Raw genomic sequence first — 14,026 nt, 5'->3', positions numbered from 1 at the left:
CTGGTGAAGGGTCTAGAGAACAAGTCTTCTGAGAAGTGGCTGCGGGAGCTGGGGTTGTTTAGGCTGGAGAGGAGGAGGCTCAGGGGGGACCTTACTGCTCTCTACAGCTGCCTGACAGGAGGCTGTGGGCAGGTGGGGGTCGGTCTCTTCTCCCAGATAACAGGTGACAGGACAAGAGGAAATGGCCTCAAGTTGTACCAGGGGAGGTTTAGATTGGATATTAGGAAGAATGTCTTCCCTGAAAGGGTGGTCAAGCATTGGAGCAGGGAGCTGGCATAATCACCAGCTCTGGAGGTGTTTAAAAAACACACAGATGGGGTGCTTAGGGAGAGGTTTACTGATGGACTTGGCAGTCCTGGGTTAACAGTTGGAATTTGATACCAAAGGGCTTTTCCAACCTAAATGATTCTATAGATCCAGACAGTTTTACACTTAGAGAGTAATTTTAGTAAGCAAATTAAGTAACACCACAATTAAATATTAAGTTCTGACAGTATGTGTACGTGGCTTTATGTTCCCTGCACCTACCAAGAATAAGAACTCATCCTTCACCCACTGCTGTACCCCAAAATATCAGTTGTTCACCTTTTTTTTTGTCCCTTATTGTGTCCTAACTTCAGAAGAGAAGCAAAGGACTTCATACAAGAAGCCTTGAAGCAGTTACACCCAAGTTACCAAGGTTATACTCCAAACACCAGGCTAATCAGGCACTGATCAGCCTCACTGGCAAAAAGAGCACTGAGATGTTTAAGCATGTCTGAAGCACAGCTTAACATTTTGTATAAAAGATGGCATTACTGTAACAGCTCCAGCGATTACTTGGGCACTTCTCCCAGCCACTACCCCCTTAAGCCCAGAGGGACGTAACAGGGCATTTACTCTGTACTGAATCATAAAAAGTTGTCCTCAGCTGAATTAACATCACTGCAGAAATATCTGTATTTTCCTTAACATACTGCTATCTAAATAAGCTTGACCTGACTTGACTCAGTTAAACTTCTGACACCTAATGAGAACTTAAGGTAGCACAGCTAAGATCATAAAATGAACATAAGCAACTGTTGGAGGATAATCACACAGAAACTAAATCACTTCACAAGTCACTTTTGGGCACATTTTACATTTTTGGATGCAAAACTCATTCAGAAAATAATTCTGACTGAAGTACTGGTAGACCCAAGAAAAACATTCACAGCACAGGCTTCCAAAAATTTTTACTTCTATTCACTTACATGCAGATGCATGTATTATTAGCAGATAAAGTTACGCTATTGATTTATCATTCTAAATACCTTGTTCTACAATTAAGACTAGAAATGTTCTTTATTCTTTCCCTTCCAAATAACAATTATTTGCTTATTTATGCCATTATTAGAAGCAATAGAAATAAACAAGAAGACCATATCATCCAGGCAATGACAGGTTAACAACAAAAGGTTAACTGAAGAGCTAACAGACAACAGATGTACATCTGATTTAAAATCTAATATAGATATTTTTGGCTATTGGTTTATAAAAGTTTGACCAACTACCGTCTGGATATCCAATATAACACACACATGCAAGTGCTCAGCATGTTTCACGCTATTTCCATCACATTGCTGATTCTGGTAAACAAGGAGCAAGAAACCAACTCTCACACTGTGTCCCTAAAGTCATCAGTGAAAGACACATGTTCTAGGGAAGAACTTCTGCAAACACCTCATTGTCCCAGTGGCTTTGATTCATCCCTTTTTACTCTGGTAGCTCTCTTTATCACACAGCAGAGAGATGTGCATCATTTGCATTCTATGTCTACGTGACCACCAGTTTTCACAGACTTCTTGAATATCCTCAATGACCATCAACCCCACAATGAGTCTCAAACCTGATCCTTTCCATTGTTTCCTCTCAATTTCTCAGCTCCTTTATTTTTATGGTATTACATCTTGGAAATCATTGATGTTCCTATTTTTTCCCCCATCACAATCTTTCATTAACTACCAAAAAGAATCTGCATTCTAGCAGGTTCAAGAGATCTTTTAAAAAAGGACAAAAACTAGCACTTTTAAAATAAAATTACGAGGGTTGCAACACAGAGAACATTTATTTCTTTTAAAAATTGTGGTTCATTTATTACAGAAGAAAAATTCATGAGATATGAATAAAAGTCAAGGATACAGACTTGAAGAAAATGCCAATTTCACTAACCTTAACAGTTGTAGCTAGGAGAGGCTCAGTACTCTGCCTTTTCTTTTTAAAGCATTTTCTGTCAAAGATGGGGGTCAAACCTTTAATCATTAATCAACTTACCTGTTTTTTCTGATTTACCTTCTCTCTTCTGTATCTTGCAAAATAACCTTGATAATTTTATACTTATCAATTACAATGGGTAGAGATCTCAAGTGATTCACAAGTCTCTTTTTTTTTTTTTTTAAATAAAACTACTCTGGAGATAGTATATTTCTAATTATGGTTTGGAAATCAGAAGACTTGCAAAGGAAATATTTGTACTGAAACTAAGCACTTTAGGAGAGTAGAAGGCTATTATAAGCAGGACTAGAATCACAGATCAAACCTGCCTCAGGTTGAAGTGATTACTTGATTACAGGATTGCTCTTAGAAGGAGAAAGGAATCATTACCACATGGTCTGAGGCATCTTGGCCCAACATCTCACAAGCCATGCCACAGTGTTTAATATTAAAGGAAACAGAGATCGTTATAGTTCAAATACAGTCTACGCCTAAATCAAAATTTATTTTCTAAACCTTTCAGCTTTATGTTAACACTACCATTCCTATGTTAAAAAGACTTATCCTTCTTATCAATTAGCAAGAGTTCTGATAGACAAAACAAAAATCCAACCAAATTATGTTTTATCCAAAAAGACAACAGACTGTAGCAGTAGAACTCAAGAAGGAAAATAGAAACAGAGGTTTTAGTCCTTTATCTTTGCATAGATCTTTGTTGATCTACGGTTCTTATTGACACTAATCAAACATTTAAAAAGATACCATCTCTAGTACACCTTTCTTTATGAAAAAATAAAAATTAACCATATTTAATAGTTCTGTTTATAATCAACTTGCTGTTCAGGTGGGATAAAGTAATGCCTGTTAATAGTGCTTTGCTTGTACATATATGCTGGTTATTCCTGCTGGCCATAGTAACTTGATTTTAATCTCTGGCTTCTTTACTGTTGTGCTTTCAGTTGTGCTTCATCGGATGTTCAAGGTGAGATTATAATGAAGAGATTTTAGTATAACAGAGAGATTAACAGCCTGCTGGGGGAAGATGTGCCTGTGCCTAAGCATGCCAAAGTAACTTCATGTAAACAGCTTTTGTCCTGTTGGAGACCAGACTTCCTAGAAGACTGGCTGCCTTCCTCTCTCCCTATGCAAATCCAAGAGGAACAACCTGGCTCAGACTCAACATATACATTGAAAGTATGGGTATTCTCCCAGCAGCACCATCACATTTCATTCGTTCTTCTACCTTATGCACAGCTGGAAAGCCCAAATTTTAGATCAACACTTTATTTTCCCAGAGGTGCTTCCATTTTTTCTGCAAAGAAACTGATTTTCATAACTGAGCAAAGCTGCTTTCTGTTCAGGGATGACATTTCCACTCATGCCCTACCTCACCCACCTGTTTCTACTGATGACAAATTTTATATTTCCCATTTAAAGATGTTTAAAACACAAATAAAGTGTAAGTTAAAGTCAATAAAGCAAAACTTGTGAACCTGTGACCTCTCAGTAAAGGACACTCACAGAGTACCCTTATTCACATATTTATTTCTGTCCCTCTCAGCAATGTTTTACTTCTTTAACTCGCAACAGTAAGCAGACTCTGACCTAAGGAAGAGTTTAGCAGTCTAAAGAAGTAACTGAAAAAGCCTCCAAAAAACCTGCCTGTAACTTCCCACATCTTTCTGTCTTGAGTTTGCCTTATCTTTTAAAAAGAGGGGTTCTAAACACATATTTACTGTTTGTATTTCTCCTCTCTTTCATTTAAGGATCCTAAGAAGCTGGGTGTAAAGGAGGGAGTGTGTACTTCATTTCATCCTGGTAGAGTTTAAGGATAATCCTATTTAATTTTATAATCCTCCTTCTGCAACATCAAACTTTAGCCTGTATTTATCAAATGGACCATAAATATTGCCAATGATCTTTTTTTCTTTCCTTTTTAATGAACATTTTTTTATGATCTCTGTTTTCTAATGCTTACCCTCAGCACAAAAGAAGCTGTAATTGTCTCCAGTTTCTTCTGGAAAAGCATCTGGTGCCAGAGTTACCCAACATCAATGTGTAACTGCAACAACACTGAAGTGGGGAGGCAGAGGTATTATTTTTGGTTGACAAAAGGCTTGGTACTTTCCCCATTTCAGGCTTGTATGTTGGTACTGTATGATCCAGGATGCGTAATGGGATAGGTGCTCTCCAGCTTGATCAAAGCAAGAAGCCTATTAAGACATCTCAGACCCTTATACCAGGAGCTCACAAACTGTAACAGCACAGCTTCTCAGGGCATTTTATGAAGCCCATGAGTTGCTTCTGACCAACCACCTGCTCTAAGAGCCCCACAAAAGCAGGGATGCTTACAAAAGCAAGTATTTACCTTGCATGTGCACTCATTTACCATGCATGTGCACAAATGCCAGACTCACTACTCACACCCAATCTATACACTCCCCATCAGTCTGATCCTATGTCACCAAAGGAGTTGTGGCAGGTTAAGGTTGCACTGCTACTGAAAGAGGCTGTACAACCAGAAGGCAGATGTTCAGTACAACCCTCCAGAACAGTCCAAACTGTCCAAAAACTCAAGTATACTTGCCACATCAAGCACTACTCTCACTGAAGAAATCACTAGGAAGTGTAACTAATAACTGTATTCATTGGGAGTTTTCCCATATAAAAAGGTTGAACTGCTGTGGTTAAAATCCCTTCTCTAGGAGGAAAGATGTCAAAACAAGGATTCAGCCTGAGAAACCCTTTTGGTTTATCCTCAAAACTGACTGTGTGCAGAATTTCAGTAATACATTTCACAAATTGAGAATTTCAATTAAAATTTCATTGTTTGTTTTGAGACAACCTGTAAAGTCATACTATCCTCAATGGATACATACAAAATAAAAAATTCCAGTTTTGTAGCAGCTCCATCATGTGTCCTGAATTCAAGGGCTGTGTGAATTTAGAATATAAAAAAAAATAATCTAAAATATTTTATATCCATCATGTGTCATTCCCTTACAATTAGTTAATAGCACTAATTTTCAAAACACAGTTTGTGTCAGAAATACAGAAGATCATACATTTACTGTAAAGGTGCTTCAGGTTTTTTACAAATCTTAACTGAAGTACCATATGACCATTCCATCAGTCAAAGGCAGCACATAGTTTCTTTCACATCCTAATTTATTTCAGTTTTATTGTAACAGTAGGATGTTACAATCGGAACTATTTGTTAAAAAGTTGTCATCCAATGGTATTTGGCACATCTCTGCATGACACAGAACTACTGACATCCATTATTTTGCTGATGTGGGCAGCATTTCTTTGGATAGTACTCTTTAAATGTATGTGTAACACCTGGACTACTTGTCTACAAACTATTGATCACATTTTTAAGTACCTGCTTCCTAATGGTTGATGAGGCCTAATAAAAGCACCATATGCTTCTCTACAGAGAGCTCTTCCCTCAGCTGGATTGGAGATGTGTTAAGACTTGTTCCCACTCCAGTCACTGGAAAAATGCACATTGATTTTCATTGCAAATACTATTTGACGCTGACTCTAGGAATTTAGAGAACTATAAATATGTTATTGACCATTTCACACTCTTAAGATCCAGTGAAAAAATACAACCACACATGAATTTCAAAGCTTCTCTCCAGTAAATTAACCCAGCTGGCAATGCTGTCTGGTAGGCAGATCGCCACAGATGTTCTGTTAGACAACCTGCTAAGTACTGCAATGAAAGCAAAGCCGTATGGAGCTGCATTCTCCTGCCCATCCTCTGTCTATACATTTGCTCCTGTTTGCACTTCCTAACAGCCTAATAATATCCCATTGCTTTAGGTATAAGAGGACATTCAAATCCTTTTTCTACTTAGCTGTTCTCTAGTTATTGCAGACTGCTTTAATGAAAAAGAAGTAGAAACATTAGGAAAACCCCTGCCTATCACCACATAGCCAGAGGTACTACCTAAGCAATCCAGTCCTCAGGAAAAAAAAAAAAATATTAAAGCATACATTTGTTGTGTTTAAAGCTCTCTTTGGGGAAATGCACTGATGCTACTTCAACTTCCATGCTAGCAGCAGAGATCATCTGTAAACAACCAGTAGACAGATTTCTTAATTCTAAGTCCACAGTAAGTTTCTCCTACAGCATACTCTAAAAAGAACTACCAGTTGTAAGTTATACATATTAATAGTTACAAATAAAACTGTTCAACAACATTTGACATGCTTTTTTTCTTATTTCAAATATGGAAAAACACAAGCAAGCAGTAGAAAAGACCATTTAAGTAACTAATGGTCCAGCTCTGCAATTCATCACTTTCAGAAGAGCAGTCTCACTGGCATCAGTAGGACTTCTTACATCCTGGTGTTTGGTTAACAATGAACAAGTAGGCAGTCAGCATACAGATGAAGAATTCTTGGAAATCTCTCTTTATTAATCTTCCTACAGCATCAGTGCAGAATCCCCAAACACACCCAGATCAAATCTCTTTGAGCTACAAAGAATATAGGAATCCACAAGTGTTTCACCAAAGAGTTGGATAGGGCAGTCACTACTGATCATGTCAGCTCTGAGATTACCCCAGGGTCATGGTGATGTAGTTTCTAGGCAGTCCATGCATATATCCAGTCTTTAGTTTGATTAGAAAATATCCAGTGAGTTATGTCTCCTTAATTTGTCAAGCTAGATAGGTTGCCAAATGAAGCCAATGCTGGCAGTCAGAGTTTGGTTAGTAACTATTTGGGAATCCAGCCCTCATGTTTGACTTGTATATTTAAATGATTAACATGGTATGTTATGAACCACATTAGTATCACTCCTCTGTACTGGCTTTTGATGAACAGCTCAAGAAAAACCACTACAGAAGCTCTCAAGAACTGTGAATAAGCACTACAATGAAGCTTTAACACTGTGCTGTGCATTACATGCTTTACCCAACTGCATCCAGTGAATGATTAAAAAAACATCTAAATCCCATTTCAAGGCAATGAGGTGCCTAACATCTGCAACAATATTCTTTTTCCTGCCTATAGAAGGAGCAGTTAAGACTTCCATATAGACATTTTTTTAAATTTCCTGAATGTCACTGGCATTTCAGGTCTCTCCTTGCCTTGAGATGTTGGAACTAACACAAACATCCTAACTTGGATGGCACAACAATTGCATGCAAGGCCTTTTTTTCGTTTTGTTGAAGATCTAGTATCTTTTCACAAACTAGCCCTACAGCATCAGCCACACATCTGTACTGCCATGTGTGACCCTCCCCTGCTTACGACCGTCAAACCTTTTCCATTGGGCTTTACACTTCTTTATGCTTCCTCCTGTGTAGCAAAATCACTGTTGTCTGTCAAACTTTTCTTCAGTGAATAAAAAGATTCTCAAAAAGGCTACTGTCTAAAGAGCTGAATGGTAGAAGTTTTGCTCTTAGAGATACTGTATTTCACACTCAGAAAAATTGCTGAGTGGAAACTAAGCTGCACATTAAGGGACTTCTAGCCCACTTGTTTGGCTTTCCAAGGTGTGTGTAGCCTAGGAATACTAACCAAAAGTCTGCAAGGCTTTGAAACGAGAGTGTTATCTAAGGCTTTCATACCTTATTTTCTCCAAAATTTCTTTATATTTAAAATAATATATATATATATCAATTGCAGTAACTATAACACAATATTTGTAGGTTTAAGTTTCAATGGATTTTTACATCTTAAAAGAGAAAATGTACTTTGAAATATTGCTTGGCTTTTTCTGCAGGGCAAGGCCTAGAGGAAACTGGGTGGAATATGCAATGTATATACAATGTTTTTTCAAGACTCTTGGAAACAGAGCAACTTACATATGTAATAAAGCCCAGGCAATGACTGAATAAAGAATAAAAAAACCCTAAGATTTGTTATGACAAATGTGACATAATAGCACTCTGCAATTTTTTTTCACTATGGCCTGATGCAGCAACACTCTCAAGGAGAACAGCTGCCTAACTATTTCACTGCAAACAAGACTATGCAGTCGAGGATCATGACACCACCAATCAACATCTGCAACAGTTTCCAATTTTATTTGAGATACACAGAATAGTTTCTGTTTCAACTGCAGCCTTGAGGCACACGATCTGGGCGCGCACATGCTTAGATGCCCAATAGACTGGGAGTAAGCTGGTACTCCTAGGAAAAGTCTGATTTAATCAAAAATTACTAATAGGGCACCTACAGAACTGGTGTCTATTTAAACAGTGAATTTCAATTTATAAATCAAGTCAAAGGAATTACAGAAATGTAATAATGTACATCACTTTTGAGCAGACATTTGTGATCATTTTCTCTACCGATTTCTTTGCATAGATTTTCTCTATCCAAATTTCACCCATACACAATGTAGCAAGAGGCAAAATTCTAACAAGAGCAGGGAGTACAGAAGTCAAATGCTTTTCCAGAACACAAAAATCCTCTACCTGATTGCTTTCAAACCACCTTCAGTTGATTTCCAACATTTCGCTCCACAATTAATTCTGCTACCATGCTTTGAAAAATCTGACATAATGTCAATAATTAGATGCCAACCACTTAAAAGTTGTGTGAAACCTGGCAGTTTCACTTTGCAGGAGTGTGAGGAAATATTTTATTTAGTGTCAATTCCCATACATTCAGTTTGGGTTTTGAATTTTGAATAAGTCCAAACAGGCAAAGGAATAAGCAGTCAAAATTTCCACATTTTACCTGGTTTCACTTCATGACCATACAAATAAAAACCAGGCAGGCATATCTTCAAGAATCAACAACGGAAGAAGTTAGATGTTCAAATTCAGAAAGAAATACAAGAAAACATCTATTATGATTGTGGTGATTTACACCCATCTAGCCACCCAAAAAATGCAGGGTCCTGATGATGTTAACTCTCCCTAGTGCCATTACTGTTTGTATTCTATATTCTGTAAAGTGCTGCAGGCGTGTGCATTTATGATACTATATAAAGCCCGAAATGAGAATAATAGTAGTAACAATTGTTTTCATTTAAAATCCTGCCAGCATTCTACATCATCCCAGGTGGTTTCTACTCTTTCCATCCACCCCCAAGTATCTTGGGATTGCAGCTCACTGGATCACCACTGCTGCTGTCAGTGTGCCCAGTTCTGGTCTTTATCTGGTAAAAATCACAAGTGATCCAATAGAAATTATAGCGGGTGAAATTTGTTTTAAATAAGGGAGGTATGCCACAGAAGCAACAATCATTCAAAAGGTCTGACTGTATTAACATTTCTGCTGAGAATATACTCATTGCGTACTTCTGTAGAGGAACTGAAAGGAAAGAAGGGTATGGAGTCCCAAATCCAGCTACAGGTACTACACATGGGAAGTTGTGAGGTAGAGAACAGAGGCCAAAGGGATGAGAAGAATGAAAGAAAAGGAACAATGAACATGAGAAAGCAGATGTAAAATATTGATAGAAGCAGGAAAGACAGAACAGTCTGAAATCTGAGATGTGAAAGATAACACAGATGAGAAAGGTAACGTTAGAACATAGGATGGGAATGAAAAACAAATGGATTGCAGATGGGCTGGAGAAGAGATGATGATATAGGGAAAAGGAAGGAGAGTGCACATGGAGGTACTAATTACAGGCATACACTGAAGACCACGATAAAATTAGGGATGGAGATGAGAAAAGTGGAAGAAAGAATGGCATAAGAATAAAAAGGAGATCCAAAAAAGAAAGGCATGGGGCAGAGATGGAGGTGTAACTGGAAATGGGACAAAGAACATGAAAACTTTATGGTATAAAGGCAGAAGTAGGATTTGAGAAAAATTATGAGTCAGTTAATAAAAGCATGAACGGCAAAATGGTTAAAAATAAGGGCACATATAAAGGTAGAACCCAAGAGGGTATGGAAAAAAGAAGATCTCAGGAAAGGGATGGGACTGAAAAGCAGCAGATAAAGCAGACACTTGTATGGAGACCTTGGTGCTACCCCTGCATGCAAGGTCATCTTACCAATCCACCACAGGTACTGAAGGAGGCGAAGGAGCCCGGGTAGCGGAGGACAGCACCACTGTAGTAACAAGCTCTCTCAGGTTGCGACTGTGCAGCACTGGGTAGGCTTTTGCCTTCACCCCCAAGTCGCTCCTCCACGGCAAAGCCAGGAGCCAGGAAGCGGCTGTCCCTCTTGAGCAGCAGGTAGAGCTCCCGAGCAAAAGCTGGGATCCTCAGCAGCACCTCATCTCCGTCCTCTGCTGGAGTTGGTGGCGGGGGGGACGGTGGTAGGGGCAACTGAGAGGCAGCACCAGACCCCTGGGGCAGGGGGGACCAGTGGTAAAACTCCTGAGACTCATACTCATCTTCAGTGTCCTCTTCCTCTGCTGCCTCCCCTACTGCCTGTGCCTGCCCATCCACCGAGGAGGACACTGAACGCACCTCCCGGGAGCTGCCGGCCACTGGGCTAGGTGTGACAAAGGCGCCGAGGGTGCTGCTCCGGTTCCCACAGCTGGGGTCGGCACTGCAGCCCCCACCACCACCACTGCCACCCGCCGGCTCCTGCTGGCCCCTGCTCCACAGCGCGGGGAAGACGATCTCCCACTCCTCAGTTTCTTCTGAAGCATGGAAACCTGTGGGAAGACCAGCAGATGCTTTAAGCAAGCAGAGCACCCAGCAGCACACAGTGCCTGCCAAAAACCTACCCTTGTCCTCTCACGACACACTCCTGGGTCCCAGCCCACCAAGCATGCCACCCAAAACACACCGGGCTCCATTTGGCCCTTTCACCCTGTCCTTACACATGGCAGATGGGCCAGCCGCTAGATGTCTCTGTGCCTGTTCAGGGGTCTGTGACATGCCAGGGCCGTGATAAACTCTGAGAAAGAGCGGGAGGTCAAGCCGGACAGAAGCTGTGTTTGTACCATTAGCCGGGGATGTTCTTCTTCATGACCACCACCTCCACACATGGAGCACTGCACAAACCTTTCATCATTTAGACAAAGTGGCAACTTTTTCATACAGCTCAAAAAACCCTGTTACTTTAGCAGGGAAAACCTGAACAAAAAAGTGTGACAATTTCAACCCCATTCTCAGCATGTCTTGCAAGACCCACTATAATTTCAAACACGCAGCCAAATGCACACAGGCTCCATGGCCGCACGTCTGGCGAGTGCATGTAAAAGTGGCAGAGGCATGCACATGCTGTGTCATCGTTATAATCAAACTAAATTATAATCACCGATTAGCTATGTATGTGTGTCACACACACCACACCACAATGTAACGAGAGTTCCCAGTGTACCAGCGTTATGTTTATAAACATATGACTACACACAATCTGCACCAGCCTGAGACAGAAGACGGTTACATTTACACATTCAGCCTACACACGCCAGGAATGGCACCGCTGAGATGACAGCCCTGCACGTCAAATCAGTATCCCGTACAGACGAGCGCATTGTCACGCACCCTGACGGCGGGGGCACGCATTATCTGATCACCCGCCGGTTACAGGGGTGGGCACTGCCGTCAAGGCGCTCAGCAACCCGCAGGTACCGGCCACCAGCAGCCGCCGGGGCACGGAGGCCGCCCGAGGCTCGGCCCGCTCCCGCGGAAGGCGCGCACCTACCTGCGGCGAGCCCGCTTGACAGCACGCACAGCTGGTAGAACACGCAGCAGACTCGGCTCAGGCGCATCCTCCCGCCCATCCCCACCGGCTCCGCGCCCGCGGCACGCCGGCGGGCAGGACACGGGGGGCCGTGCCGGACCGGGCCGTTGCCGGGCGGGGAGCGCGCAGGGACCTGGGCGCCCGCGGAGCAGCTGCGGGCGAGGGCGACGCGCGCGTCCCGGCGGGGCGGGCAGCACCGGCACCGCTGGATGCGCAGCGCGCGGCGAGGGGGTGTGGGGTGCGTGCGCGCGCAGGCAGGCAGGAGCGCGGCCAGTGCGCGCACACAGCGCCCGGCGGCGGGCGGGCAGCTGCGCCCCGGCGGCGGCGACCGCGCTGCCCCCGCCCGCCGCTCGCCCCCACGGGGCGGGACGCGCCGGGCCCCGTCCCGTCCGGCCCCGCCCCGCCCCGCCCGGGCGGGCACCCGGCGCGGCCCCCCTGCGCCCCCCCCGCCCGGCCCCGCCGCCGCGCCGCAGGCCGGCGCCCGGGCGGCTCCGCGCGCAGCCCGCCACGCGCGGGCACCTTGCGCGGGCGCGCGGCACCCCGCGCTTCGCACCCCGCCCGCCGCCGGCCGCGCAGAGGCACGCGCCGTGCGCCCCGACAGCGGGAAAGGCGCCCCTCGGCCCGCGGCAGCGCGTCCTGCGCAGCCCCCCGGCGCAGCCCTGGGGAGCGGCGGGGCTGGCCGCTCCGGCTCGGCTCGCTGCAGCTCGGCTCCCGGCTCCCTTTGCCCCCGCCACGCAGCTGCCCGTGGAAGCCCGTCACTTCCCACCCCAGCCCTTGTCAGCGGAGGAGTGTGTAAACGAGGAGTCGAGCAAAAGCTTTAAATGCACATCTAACGTCAGCATAAACGGCAGAAGCAACAGATAAACAGCTCCCTCTGAAAGCCTGGTTCCTCACCATAACTACTGCAGCTTTACCTACCGTTGGTGGTGTCAAAGGTGACCACCGTGCCTTAGGGGAAAGCCGAGCAATGCAGTGTGGAGAGGAAAGCCAGCTGTGCCGTGAAGGGTAAGCTACGAAGCTGCAAGAATTCTTTCTAGAAATCAGTTGTATGAGATGAAAAGCAAAACAAACAAACAAAAATCACACATTAAGGCTCAGAAAAGGGAGGACGTTTAGACTCCACAGAAACCAAACGCAGCTGGGGTTTGCGCTAAGCTGTGTTCAATAGCTCCTTAAACCTATGCTGTGTGGGTACGTATTCCCAACTACCTCCAAACAGTAATTCCGATTAGTTTGTTGGTTTTATAGGGAAAAAAGTAACCATAAAGTGGGGGGGTTGGCAGTGGTTTTGTTTGGGGTTTTGTTGTTTGTTGGGGTTTTTTTGGCATCTGAGCCAACTTAAACCAAGCAAAATCATAGGGACTTAGTAAAAACAAGATGTCAGAATTACGTTTAACAGTTTAGGAAGAGGGAAGTTTTCCAGAGGCTGAAAACCAGTATTGCCTGATAATTAGGTTACCTTAAAAATGCATTTTAAGTGAAGCTTTGTTTCCTAAGTAAATAACAACACACGTACCAATTTACAGTGGAATTAGTTAATAGGCCCAATACTGCAGCCTTTCCACAGGCAAAACTCCCTACAACTAATTAGGAAATGCTGTGAGATGTGGTTTATCAACTCCTGTGCATACACTAGATACACATTCTGATTGTATTTTTTTTAAAAAAAATCTGAATATGTAGACAAGATGCAGAAATACACAGAGAAAATCTTTGCTTACAGTGCATACAGTTACATCCCAAAAGATACAAATGGACAACCAGCAGGAATAATGAAAAAAGACACGGCGTGTGCATTTGCTCATTTTAAAACTGTGAATAAGTGTAACTGTTTTCAATCTGCTGAAATTAAGTTAATCCCTTTGGATCAAATTCTGCTTCTCTGTTCACATGTATAATCACTAAAAAAGACAAAAGAACTGCTTTTGTCAGTAAGGTAAGCAGAATATGGCCTTTTCAACACAAGTGGCAGGGGGTAAAGAGACTGTAAGAAGCCAATTAAGAAAGACTTTAATACGTTTGACTTTATCACCAGCCAAAAAAAGAGGAACATTTCAAGTAAGTCTCCACATACCAACACAAGGCAAGCTAAAGTCAACCGTGAAGCTGCAACAAATTTCTTTAGCTCATTTTATGTTTTCTTTTTATTGTTTCAATGGTTAAAGTAA

General features: G+C 42.8%; 1 protein-coding gene across 1 annotated transcript in view; it reads right to left on the bottom strand.

Annotated features, from left to right (window-relative positions):
- The window catches only part of ADAMTS19 (ADAM metallopeptidase with thrombospondin type 1 motif 19), a gene marked incomplete at its 5' end in the record, with an annotated part of 150,682 nt that extends 138,571 nt beyond the window's left edge, over positions 1-12,111 (bottom strand). Inside the window, 2 exons of the mRNA XM_037373887.1 lie at positions 10,211-10,821; positions 11,820-12,111. Coding sequence (XP_037229784.1) covers positions 10,211-10,821; positions 11,820-12,111 — 903 coding nt within the window. The remainder of the gene's footprint in view (positions 1-10,210; positions 10,822-11,819) is intronic.
- Between the last annotated feature and the right edge of the window lie 1,915 nt (positions 12,112-14,026).

The sequence above is a fragment of the Falco rusticolus genome, chromosome Z (genome assembly GCF_015220075.1).
Source record: "Falco rusticolus isolate bFalRus1 chromosome Z, bFalRus1.pri, whole genome shotgun sequence".
NCBI lineage: Eukaryota > Metazoa > Chordata > Aves > Falconiformes > Falconidae > Falco > Falco rusticolus.
This window is presented reverse-complemented; position numbering and strand designations above follow the sequence as displayed.